A 12,169-nucleotide genomic window follows, 5' to 3' on the forward strand; every position below is an offset into this window, starting at 1 on the left:
GCCTTGATTTCCTCAAGCTTTTTGCTTCGTGACTGGCCTTGCACATTGGATGGTCATTTCCCGCGTGCTGCCCAAGTCTCGAGGGGATATACGGAGTATGCAGTATGGAGTTACGGGTATGGAATAAATGATGGATCTCCAGCAAGAAACGGTCGGGATAAGAACAGGCGGAGAAGGCAGATTTGAGTAATTTTACGTAGATAGCCCCAAGGACCGAGGTCCCTGCTCGAGGCTCACTTTCATACATGTCCTCATCTCTCTGTTTGATTAGAGAGTTACATATGTAACCTGTTGGCTTGAGATTTCACCGCCCCGGAGTGTCCGCATGATGAATCATGGATCCAAGGCGCACTCGACCAGCGTTCCTGATCCTCCAGAAGCCGTCGTAGTGTGCCCGCCGAAGTTATTATTGTTCTCCCACCACGGAGTAGACTTTCTCCCATCCCTGGAAGACTCGCGATCCACTTCTCTAAAATCCCGGTTGCGCTGCTGAAACAATTAGGTTGGACAGAGAGCCAATTGCGGCCCCTGTTCCCCCGGCAGAGCGAGCCAGAGCCAAGCAGGGCCGTGAGATCGACCCGTGGGAACTTCAGCGTCAACTCTCCAGGTGGACGGAGTGTGTGGACTGCAAACACGAAGGATGGACTCTGGCCCTGCGCAAACGCGAATGCCGGCGAGTAGCAGGAGAGGCCGGACGTGCTGCTGGATCACAGTGCAAAAGAGACGAGCCGCTGGACCGCCGTCTCTTGCGCTGGAGGCCCGCGGATTACGTCGATGATTCACTTAGCGAGTTGCTTCCAATGCAGCTGGCGAAAGGCGAGTTGGTGTGTCCCTTGGCATCGGTCACTCAGCAGCGGCCACATCGAAAAAAAGAGAGCTTGACTCCTGGGTTCGTCCGCCATCCCATCGTCGTCAATCCCAACCACCGTCGAGCCATTCTCCCTTGATCCCACTGTCATTACCAGCCCCGTTCGCTTCCCTCGTTGTCGACTGTCGGTTCCTTTGCTTCTCTCCCGTCCACCAGCGTTGCGGTCCTTTCTCCCTGCTTGGACCGAGTTACGTAGCCTCCACGTTTCCGCGCCGATCCCCATCTGCATAGGACCTTTCGTATCTCGCGGCGACGACCTTCTCCCCCAACGATACGGACGCACAATGGTTTCGACGGCGTGAGGACGTCTTCTTGATCCCGCTCTCGTCGTTGCACCCAGCTTATCCGTACCGCATCTGTGCCCCGGGCGCAGATGGAGGTCGGGTTGAGGTCCGCACAACTAGTTATCTGAATGAGGGTATGCTGCATGAATGTGCTCTCTTCTCCCGCTCAATGAGCCATTGAATCCCATTCTTTAGCTGGCCTGTGCTGACTGGTGAATGGCTGCTGCTCTCTTGTAGTGGGAAGCTTTTGTTGGCGACATCCGCATTCTTTGTACATTAATTCCTGCTCTTTTGCCTGTGAGTCCAGAGCCGGCCTGATCTATCCAAACGTCAACATCGCATCGCAACATTGTATCACACCATCTCATCGCCGCGGCGATGAAGTTTCCGCCATCTTCCGCCGAGCTTTGCTGCACATTTTTTCTGTTCTCTCTTCCCTCTTCCTCTTCTTCCTCCTCTTCTTCCTCCTCTCCATCCTTTGTTCATCCCCGCTCCTTCGTTTCTGCTGTGGCCATCATCCGTCGTTGACTCGTTTCCCCGTCCCAATTCTGCCTTCGTTTTTGAACACCTGCCCGTATATCACGTCAATCATTTGAAAGCATCCCCTGCTAATTGTGAAAAGTGACCCCTCGTTACCACTTTTAGCCGGCTTCTTGTCTTCCGAGATCAAAACAGAAATTTGGCCTTGAACAATGGCTTCAGCCCTGTTCTTCGCGTTCTTATATGTCCTCGCTCTCTTGCAGGCATGTGCTCCCGTCAGTGGGATTGAACTTATTTACTGCTCGTCCATGAATACTGGATCGAACTTCGACACCGGTGAGCTTCTTGATGCATTGTCTCTCGATGCCATTGGCGTGGCTGTCAATGAAGGCTGACCCTGTCATAGTTATTAGCGACTTTCAATCAAATGGAGCATGTCGTGAGACATGTATTGGGGATTATGCATTTGCAATTTTGCAAGGCAAATCGTGCTGGTGCTCTGACGCTGCTCCGGGTGATACTACCGATCTCAGCGACTGTAGCGATGGTTGCCCTGGATACCCCAAGGACAAATGTGGAAACAGGCAAAGGCGCCTCTTTGCTTACATCCAGCTTGATAAAAAACCTTCCACCACCATTGGCGGTTCAACCACTTCGTTGGTTAGTAGCCCTGGTTCCCTTGGACCCTCGACAATTACCACCCCAACTTTCATTTCAGATTCCTTTTCCAGTTTGTTCTCAACGCGTATCCATTCTTTGGCGACATCGCTCTCGGTTTCGAGAGTCGTTCCGTTGCCATCTGGGCAACCGGGCTCCAGTGCCCAAGACATTTTGAGGACCATTTTAACCACTCTTATACAGACTGGTTCTCCTGCTGTTTCTTCATCAGAAACAGCAAGTTCTTCTTTTCCTTCTTCGACTGTGGACCGAACAACGGTCACAGTAACGCAATCGCATGAGGAAACAACCACTTTTCTTACTATAAAGTCTTCCTCAGTATGACCCTTCCAAAAGGCCCACTACCCCTCCCCCTCTGCTGCTTGCGTGTCTGTTTTTGGGGATGGCTTTGTGCTGTGGTTTCCACAGTCTTTTGATGGCAATTGTCTAACGAGCGTTTTACACCAGGCGACCACCGAGCCGACAACTTCCCAAACCCCGGTTGTTTCTACGGAAACTGTTCCTGGAGGAATTGCAACAATTACAATTCCGAACAGCTTCCCTAGCCACACGACAGAACCTTCTCGGGGTGCACAGGGCCTCAACGGTGGTGAAATTGCTGGAATCGTCATCGGTACCTTGGCCGGCGTTGGCTTGCTTGTTGTTGCTGCTTTCTTTTTATACAGGTGGCACCAACGCAAACAGCCTGCTCCTCAAGACCCGGATGCGGATTTCTTGAACCCTTACTTCGAGCGACCAGTTCCAACACCGATTTTCCACCCTCCTCGTCAAGGCCCAAATAACAAACGCATTCCAGCAACTCTTACTGTTCCATCCTCGAGTGATACGCGCTTGAAGAATGGCATTTACGCCAATGGAGGTCGCCGTAGCAATATCTCGCTGCAGGATAACCAAGACTATTCCCGACCTGTCTTGCGTGTAAGTTTTAGGAACCGCCAGCCTTCCTTTCAAGAGACCCAATAGCTAACCCATGAATTCCAGTTGACCAACCCTGACCCTCCCGAATCCAACTAATTGGAACAACCTTTTACCATACCCCAGACGTGATTTGTCGTTTCGCGGAAACAATCACTCAATATTCCACTTTATGGTAACCGGCGACACCTTTATCATGCCTTTTCCTTTTCCACAGTGGTGCATTCCGGCTAGATGGCGTCGCTCGGGCTCTTCATTTCTTCGAATACCCAACGTATCAACCCATGCTTTTGACGACCAACTTATCTTGAGCTCTTGAAATTATCGTCTGTTAATTTGATCAATTTGGTGCATTTTCTTTTCCGTTTTTACTCGCCCAGAGGATTATCCCTGCATATTCATTGTGGTCGAAATCAATTTCCGCTTCTTTCACATGATTATCAATGGATTTGTCTCTTCGATTTCGTTTTCATTTTCAACATTGGGCATCTGGGTGAAACCGAAAAAAAGTCTTTTACAATCCTGGCGTCGGCGGAACAGTGTTTAGCAATGGTTGGCGGTGCGCCGGAGTGCCGGGTTTCCTATTCTGTATTCTGGTTCATATCGGGTTTCTGCTTTCCATTACGCGGCAAGGAATCATGGGAAGCAAACTATTTAGCGATGGGTTCTAGTTTCCTCTCGTGTCTTATGCTGGATTTGATTTCCGTTTGCATGTACTCTCCCAACTGCTTTGCTGTATTTCGCGATTCACACGCTCTGGTTTATTTCACCTGTATAGAGTCCAGAAAGCTAAGTGAATCGATTGCTATTTCAAAACAAGTGCACGTCCTCGGTTCTACAAGTAGTTCGAGAGCAGGTATGAAACAACTGAGGGAGCGACCCCCAGGACATTAATATAAAAGGGTTCCTTATCACTATGAAAACAGCTTTGTTGCCGCTCTGATGTTGGAAAGCGGAGTCTTAGTCATCGTGCTTAAAGCCGCCCCAGGATACCGTCCAGCTTCTGCCACCAGTTTCGCTCAGCGGCAATGAGTGATGGATCGGATTATCTACCTTGACTGACTCCGGGAATTGACCCTGGTGCTTGGATAACTAATGGCATTTATGTGGTTCTCAGGCAAACGCCACAGGCTTCCCTCTCTTGATTTGTCGGGATACTTTTGCCCCTTTCGGCCTCTATCCATCTTTTCCCAATCGGGAGACGAGATCCTCGGGAACCCAACGTCCCGCCTCTCTGTGCCCTGAGAAAAGATGTCGCTGTCTGATGCTGGGCTGAGCCCGAGTTTGATATGTCTCGTTTCATTGATTATCTCGTCGGAATACCCATCTTGATTCGGTAACTAGCTGGCTACTTTACACCTGTCGGCCAGTAGGGGTCCATTGCCGGCTGCACTACATGGTGCGGGGAAGTGGTGAGATGGCGCATTGGTGCTCCCCATGGCGGTCTTTTGACTGCCGCGGAGTGAAATCTTCCCAGCCCATGCTCAGGAGGAGAAGCTGGCTATACGAGTGTATCGCTAGCTTACCCTGGGGATGGCACATGGCTTATCTTGCCTGGATTGGAAAATAAAAGTGTCCTGATACCGCACGTTGGACGAGCAGCTATATGTACTATACTCCGTCCCGTTTTTGCATTACACTGAGTCCATTTTACCTTGCGCAATCTTGGATAAAACGCGGACCAGCTCTTTTGATACATTGATTTGGCCTTCCCAAAGTCAGACTCTCTTCTATGCTACTCTTTGCTTCTGGCCCTCGGTGCGTTACAGCTTCTGCGGCAAATAAGCGCCCACTCCCCTCATACCTTCAGCCGCTGGGGTGAATTGCCATTTACGGCTTCGTCCCATCCCTGATACTTTACAAAGGCATCTGACTGTGATACAACAAAGTAGATGACCGACTTGATATATTATATGCATATCGATCAATTGCCCTTGGGAGGCCTTGCTCGACCTCTGTGAAGATAGGCTACTATCCTTAAAGGCTCAGAGACTCCAACCGTGACGTGTGAATCAAAATCCACTTCTTGGCCCCTGATAGAGCGGCACGATCCTTCGATAGCTATGGACAACCCAATGCTGGTCTTGGGAGGTGTCCTAGTTGCGGCTACTGCGACGTACCTATTGATAAACAAAACGCAGCGAGAGCGCCTTGTTCATGGATTCAAAGCCCGTGGCCGCAAGGCCCCGTCGAGTGGAACTCCGCCGCCAGACATTAGCCCTGAGAAGCAGCCCTCCGCACCACCATATCGCGACGTTCTTCCGCTCTTTACGCCGGGAAGCTCTCTATGATGTTGCCAAATCCCGGTCTCCCAACCAAAGATGCCTTGTCCCCAAAGGACTTGAGCGATGCAGACGTGGTACAATCAATCCTGCCAATGAACGAAAACTATCAAACTTGCACGGAAGTCAAGTTTACTCCTCCAGGTTTCTCAACAGAGGAGATAAAATCTATGGGCAACTTTCCTGATTATGCAACCTTGAGCGGTATTCCCCTCCCGGAAGCGTATAAGGAGTTTGATATCGACAAAGCTTTACCCAGACCCTACCGGCCGTTCAGGTGGAATTATCATCAGACGATGTGTAAGTTTCAAAATTGAATATATTTGAGATCAATAATCGGCTAACGTGGACATGAAGCACTGACGAAAATGGATTCGGATTGGTGGCTCGAGCTCGAGAATACATACAGAAGCCGCATTGCGCAGCGAAAAGAGCTGCACGCTCAATATGGAAAGACTGTTCTCGATAAGATGCCAGGCTCGGAGCTAGCTTGCAAGGAACTTATGGAGATGGTAATACAGTTTCTCTGCGCTAGATATCCACAATACTTTTGTTTATCGGATAATAAGCGATACTTTACAAACGGCATTTTAAATACGGTCGAGGACCTTCACGCCAAAGATCCACTGGTCTTTTTGATGGATAATGTCCCCGAAGATTTTGGGATTATGCTGCGAGACGATAAAACCGGATACTATTTCTTACGTGCAGGATCCGTGTGTTCTTCCTTGGGATGGAATCTCGGCACGAAACTGGGCATGCAGCTGCACGAAATCCACGCCCCTATCCCGGATTATAAGGAAAAAATGCAATTCTCTATGGACCGGTATGTGAAAACTTTCCCAGGTTGAACCAGGAATCACTGTCACATTCCTCTAAAGCTTACCATGAAATAGATACTTTGCCAAAATGCCAACCGACAAGCCTATTCAACGGGGCTCATGGGGCCTTGAAGTCGAGCAGCCCCTTTTCATGCCCCCAGGCGATCCTCACGAGCTCCACCGCCAAAATCAGTCCTCAAACCTAGACATCTCCTCCTGCTATCTCCGCGTCGACTGGCAAACCCTCCGCCGCCTCCCACTCTCCGGCGCGATCATATTCAACTTCAAAGCACTGTTCACACCGGTCTCGGAATTCCGCGACGAGCCGGGTATGCCCGCCCTTGTTGCGAAGATCCTTAGAGAGGGAAAGCAAAGCATCATGCAATATAAAAACACATGGCATGTGGAGCATGTTGTGCTGCCAGCTTTGGATAAGTGGGCTGCAGAGCAGGAGGAGAAGGGACTCGTGGAGAAAGGCTGGAAAGTGGAAACGTTGGAGGAGAGTCCGTATTTCAAAGGGTGGGAGGAGAAGTGGCATCGTCAGCAGGGGTTTTGAGCGGTGTTAAACTTCTTCTTTATTGGTTTACAATGAATAGTTTTGATTGCTTTGTGAGTTACATAGAAGTCTTGCAAGATATTTTATGTAGTGCAGATATGTGGTTTCTACTTTAGATATATGTGCCGGATATATCACCAACAGTTCGAATACAACAGACGCCCTCAGCGCTTTGCCATCTTAGTTTCCCCGTAGCCTCTCAAAGCTATTAAACGGGTCCAAACCATTACGGTTTATCTGCGGTACGCAATGGGTTTGGAAATGAATGGTAATCTTCGGTTGCGTGCCACTGATCCCGTGTAGGTATCCATCTTAAAACAGCAGATGATGCCGCTTCTAGATCCCAAATCCTATGCCCTTCTAGCTCAGCGGACGATGTCGACTTTAGGTTTCCGTATTCGTGGGAAGCGGCAAAGCCATAACTCCCTATCTGGGAGCCGGATATCCATCTTCCACTTTGTTTATAACGGCTAAGGCAGATCTTTCAAGGCAGCCTTTTCCAAAAGCCCGACATTAGGCTTCTCCGGTAAATATTCTGTGGCCTCCTTCCAGAACGCTCAATCGTCCCCATGCTGGGATCCATGCTCACCAATCTCTCCATCTTCATCACTATCGCTTTCCCTGTCAATCTCTTCTATCTCTTCCCCCAGCGGGCTCACTCTCTCTTCCAGCATATCCAGGTCCTCGAGTACTCGTCTAGCAGGCAGCTTCCACAGGCTTGTACCACACACGCGATCCTTGGTAAGTAGATCATCCACAAACTGATCCATATACGTCAGCACAAACCCGTCTTTTGTCCTTCTTTTCAATTTTCTATAATCTGACAGCAGCGGCTCCAGAACGGTATACGCCTCCACCGGGTCAAACGTCAGCCGAATATAAAACGCCGCCAACGCGCGTAGGTATTTAAAATCGCCAACCGCTTTTAACACAGCTGCGCCGTCTCCACCCTCCTCGTCAACGTCGTCATCGTCCGCCGCCGGGTCATGGAAGTTGAGATACTCGAGCACCACCTCCTTTTCCGGCGCAAGCTGGAGCAGCTTAAACGCCAAGCACAGAAACGGCGTAGGTTTTTGGTTGGCACCGTAGGTTCCGCCGATGTAGCTGAGCTCGACGGCTCGATCGCAGAGAGTGGCAGCGTTCAGGGCAAAGCATTGCTCTTTCCAGTAGTAGGAGTCCGTGATGCGGTCGCGAACGGCTTTCTCGAAGAGGGTGGCAGGGTTGACGCCGCGGATTAGGGGGCCAGCGTACCCGCGGTTGTCGAGGAGCGCGCTGGCATCAGCACGATGGGTGGACATCCCGGCTAGATGGAACTAGGCGAGCTGATCGTTGGACTGCTGGTGATTAGAGGAAGAAGTTGCTGGTGGTCTTTCGGCGCACGAATATTACGGGACTGTAAAGCGAAAACGGTAATTTTGGAATAAGGTTTGTGCTTATCGATAAGACCGTTGGCCCGGCAACCGGGCGATGCAAACATTGACGTCGATCTCAAAGAGTTCTTCTCGTTATAACTTGTCACGCACACTCTTCAAGGTGGTTTCGACTCTGGCAGACCTCGCTACGCCTCTATAAGGGTGTACCAAATGTTCTGTCAATCTGCAGGCTTCGATTAAGCCATGGTCCTCATCACCCCAGGCACAATCTCAGTGTTCGTATCGACTTCAGTCGTCGGGCTCTTTACGTTTCTTCTCTTCCTGTCCGGCTACGTGCTGCAGCAGCAGTCCGTCCGCAACATACAGGCGGCCTTGCCAAGGAACTTTGCGCCTATCTCTACGCCAAAGCCAAACCCACCAATTTCTAAAGAGACAGCCGGGGCAAGGATAGAGAGCCATTTTGCGACTGGCGTCAAGAATCCCAGTTTATATGATCCGGTTCCAGACCACAAGCATGGTTCTCAACAGGCCCCGATAGATGGTGGGATTAAGAAGCTCTCACCAAATACAAAAGCTTACGTTCAGATCTTAACAAAACCCAGCGCAGCGGATATATGCTCCACGCTTCTTTTTGCGAAAGCTTTGACCTCGAATAGCTCCTCTACTATCGAAAGAATAGTTATCTACCCTGAGTCTTGGGGCTCAAGCCCCCCGTCTGCCAATATCGCGGCAGCATTACGCACTCTTCGGGCATCCAGCGAGCGATACAACCTTACTTTATACCCCATGGACATGAGCAATGCACAAGGAGGGCGGCTGTTTACAGCACCTCTGTTGAAAAAGGCTTCAGCCCAATTTGGAGCTTACGAACGGATGTTGTACCTGCAAGCCCCAGGAGTGGTCCTCGATGCGGAAAAGCTCGATCAATTAATGCATCCCCCTAACGAGAATGACCTATTATCCGAACAGACTTCACTTTTATGGGGGTGGTGGGCAGACAGCAAGTCAAAGACCTGGGTTCGAACGCAGCTTAAACTTACAGCTACCAGTATGCCGCCTGCCGTCCTCTTTACGTCGAGATATCTTCGCCCGGGCGTGCTGTCGAGCCATTCCCATATACTTGGTCGACTGACGCGGCGGAGTTATGTGGATTCCGCGATGGGCGTGTTGGATAATTATGATATGGGCGCTCCCAAGGAAGAGCCGGCGTATGTATATTTTGAGAAGAATAAGGATCGAATACGAGAGCGAAGGAGTGTATACTATTTGGATTGGAGAAAGCACCTGGGGGCCGTTTGTGGTGGGCTTGATTTAGATGATTGACTATCTTTTGTTTTCATCTATGGTTTGATACGTTGGTGGTCCTCTTTTCAGCAATACACTGCATGGGTTGGTTCAGGAGTTGGCATCTATGTTTTGGGAAAGATCTTGGGGATTTTATGGGTCAGCTTGGTCAACCTTCATTGTTCGGAGTTTTGTGGATGGTTTGGATGCTACCTTGGCCGGGGCTGGGGTCCTAGGGATAACGGCTTTCTTTCTGAATAAATCTGATAGCACGATGATGACCTGAAACGTATTTCAAAAATGGTCAACTCTAGTTCAGTGACTGTAAACGAACAAGTATATTACAACCGACTCCCCATATTTCACCAAGAAAAAAAGCAAACAAAGCGAAAAGGCCCCCATTCCCAGTACGTCTCATATGCAGTCCCGTACGCCAGAAAATGGGAATTGCCTAGGGTATATATACAAATCGAGACACAGATCATTTCAGTAGAACGCCCCGAACAGCCCAATCCCGGTCTAGGTCATTACGAAGAAAACCCTGCTCAAGCAGGCGGGATTCCAATTTCATAACCTAGCAGGACTTCTGTGGTGGCTCCTTCCCATCCCCTATTGCCGCTTGTTGAAATCAAATATCTGCACGCCGGGTCCATGTATAGCTGGGAAATGGTTCCAGTGCGATGACCAGGGATTATGAGGAAAGGTACGGTAGAGTGGCGAGAGGACTGTTCGGCTTTGAGATCATAGAGACGGAGGATGTCGTGAGACGCACTTTTAAGCAGTTAGCATCGCGAAATAATAGAGAACAATGGTATGGGAAGTAAGGCACGGTACCAGATCAAATGTCTTCCATTCGGCATTGCTTTTAGCGCTGACACGGCGCCACTCCCCTGAGGGAATTTAAATGTCCGTTGGGCCTCCCGGAGTCCCTTGTGCAGACTATACTCCTCCACGGTTCCATTTCGACGCCCGGCATAGATATAATTTCCGTCTGGTGACCAGCAGGCGTTCATACACCACGGCGGGGTGTTTCGAGGTACTATCCGGGAAACCGGATCTGGCTGTCTACGGTCCCAGACGCGTATCGTCCCGTCCATGGAGGCGCATAAAAAGGTTGTGTCACGGACAATGTTGGAAGTGGCTTCAAACGATAAATCTGGTAGTGTCTTCGATGATTCCAAGTCGTCTGCATAAGGCAGGCCGTTGGTCAATGGTTTTATGATGCCATTAGGAAGGTTAGCGTCTTGCGAGGACGAGGAGTGTCCATCCTGGGTGCCTGCCAGCGTCGCCGAGTCAGAGGTGGATTGACGGATGAGGGTCCCGTTTGCTCGAACAGTTTGCTCCTTTTGTGCGTTTGCTTCTTCCTCATCTTCCTTTTCTTGCCGTATACCGTTTGTAATCGCTTTCGACATTTCATCATCCGCTTCGGCCTCAGCGAAGACGCCGCTGGATGGAACTTCAGTGTCGCCGGCCCCGTTGTCGTCTCCAAACAGCGAGTCAGCTTCAAAGAGTGAATCCGCCGGAGATGCTGCCGATTGGCCCAAGGCTGCTCCGGGAGCTTGCGCACTTGTCCCGCCATTTAGCGTACTAGAACCGGAAGTTGCTTTTACACGGTCAGAAGAGGAAAATGTGCCGTTCGTTATCCTGTAATCTCCACTCTCCTGCGGTACAGGTAAGGCCGATTCGGGTCGAATTTCAAGTCCAGATATCTGCCCGACTGAAGCTCCGAATGTTCGTCGTGTCTGCCCAGTGTTCAAATCCCAGTCAAAGACCTTCTTATCCCAGCTACCAGATAGCAACGACTGTTCATCAGCGGTTAGACAGAGAGCAGATACTGCGGATGTATGCTGCTGAAGAATGGCAATCTCCTTTCCTTCATCATGCCGCAATGATTGCAGGCGGATACCGCCATATTCCAGACCGGAGAGTAACCAAAGGCCCTCTGACTGTGCAGCTAAGGAATACACCGGTGACAACGAGTTTCCATCCATGTTCTCCCAGTATGTCATCAAAACGCCGGCCTTTACGACGCTGTCAACGAACGGATGCCTTTGGGCAACCGTCAACATAAGTTTACTGTTGATCGATTCCGCCCAGTTGAACTTTCGGATGTATCCGTCGGAGCCTCCACTGAACACCCAACGCATGTCGGCCGTGGCAGTCACGGCGTTGATTGACGTGCTGTGTGGAGCCGCCGTCGTGGGGACAATATCATAGCTGGCAGCCGTCAATGCTTCTGAACGGGGGACCGGGCGCATGGGCAAGGAGGAATCGGCCGTGACGGTTGAGGGCGAAGGCTGAGTCAAAACTACTTGGGGATTTGGGGTATTCTGGCTTTCAGAGGCGATACTGGAGTTTGACGGGCTTTCGGGGTCCTGGTCGACTTCCATGTCTTCAGGCCTCATGGTCTCATCCACGTCATTATCTGAGCTGCCTTCCGGTGACCCTGATAGACAAGTGTCAGGATGAGCGGGAAGTGAAAGAGAGCATGCTTTATCTTACCCACAAGGTCACGATCTTCATCCTCCTCCATCATTGGAAGCATGATTGCTGTGAGCTATTAGTCTTACCGCACAAGAGAATGGACGGGTCTGCACATCAGAGCATCACGGCAAGCCCATTGGTGTG

The 12,169-nt window shown here is 50.4% G+C and overlaps 5 protein-coding genes across 5 annotated transcripts; 3 read left to right on the forward strand and 2 right to left on the reverse strand.

Annotated features, from left to right (window-relative positions):
* Positions 1 to 1,844: 1,844 nt before the first annotated feature.
* UREG_03747 (uncharacterized protein) lies at positions 1,845 to 3,324 on the forward strand (the record flags this gene model as incomplete). Its single annotated transcript, XM_002544184.1, has 4 exons — positions 1,845 to 1,968; positions 2,039 to 2,628; positions 2,758 to 3,228; positions 3,292 to 3,324. The coding sequence occupies 4 exons, from the start codon at positions 1,845 to 1,847 to the stop codon at positions 3,322 to 3,324; spliced, it is 1,218 nt and encodes a 405-aa protein (XP_002544230.1).
* A 1,964-nt stretch (positions 3,325 to 5,288) lies between these two features.
* UREG_03748 (uncharacterized protein) lies at positions 5,289 to 7,068 on the forward strand (the record flags this gene model as incomplete). The annotated part of the gene is made up of 5 exons (XM_002544185.1): positions 5,289 to 5,480; positions 5,507 to 5,807; positions 5,865 to 6,333; positions 6,404 to 6,831; positions 7,001 to 7,068. The coding sequence occupies 5 exons, from the start codon at positions 5,289 to 5,291 to the stop codon at positions 7,066 to 7,068; spliced, it is 1,458 nt and encodes a 485-aa protein (XP_002544231.1).
* Positions 7,069 to 7,441: 373 nt separating this feature from the next.
* Positions 7,442 to 8,182, reverse strand: UREG_03749 (uncharacterized protein; the record flags this gene model as incomplete). Its single annotated transcript, XM_002544186.1, has 1 exon — positions 7,442 to 8,182. One exon carries the CDS (start codon positions 8,180 to 8,182, stop codon positions 7,442 to 7,444), a length of 741 nt encoding a protein of 246 aa, XP_002544232.1.
* A 318-nt stretch (positions 8,183 to 8,500) lies between these two features.
* On the forward strand, positions 8,501 to 9,580 carry UREG_03750 (uncharacterized protein; the record flags this gene model as incomplete). The annotated part of the gene is made up of 1 exon (XM_002544187.1): positions 8,501 to 9,580. The coding sequence occupies one exon, from the start codon at positions 8,501 to 8,503 to the stop codon at positions 9,578 to 9,580; it is 1,080 nt and encodes a 359-aa protein (XP_002544233.1).
* Positions 9,581 to 10,323: 743 nt separating this feature from the next.
* On the reverse strand, positions 10,324 to 12,086 carry UREG_03751 (uncharacterized protein; the record flags this gene model as incomplete). Its single annotated transcript, XM_002544188.1, has 2 exons — positions 10,324 to 11,987; positions 12,044 to 12,086. 2 exons carry the CDS (start codon positions 12,084 to 12,086, stop codon positions 10,324 to 10,326), a joined length of 1,707 nt encoding a protein of 568 aa, XP_002544234.1.
* Positions 12,087 to 12,169: the final 83 nt, after the last annotated feature.

The sequence above is a fragment of the Uncinocarpus reesii genome, genomic scaffold (assembly GCF_000003515.1).
Source record: "Uncinocarpus reesii 1704 scaffold_2 genomic scaffold, whole genome shotgun sequence".
NCBI classification, from domain to species: Eukaryota; Fungi; Ascomycota; class Eurotiomycetes; order Onygenales; family Onygenaceae; genus Uncinocarpus; species Uncinocarpus reesii.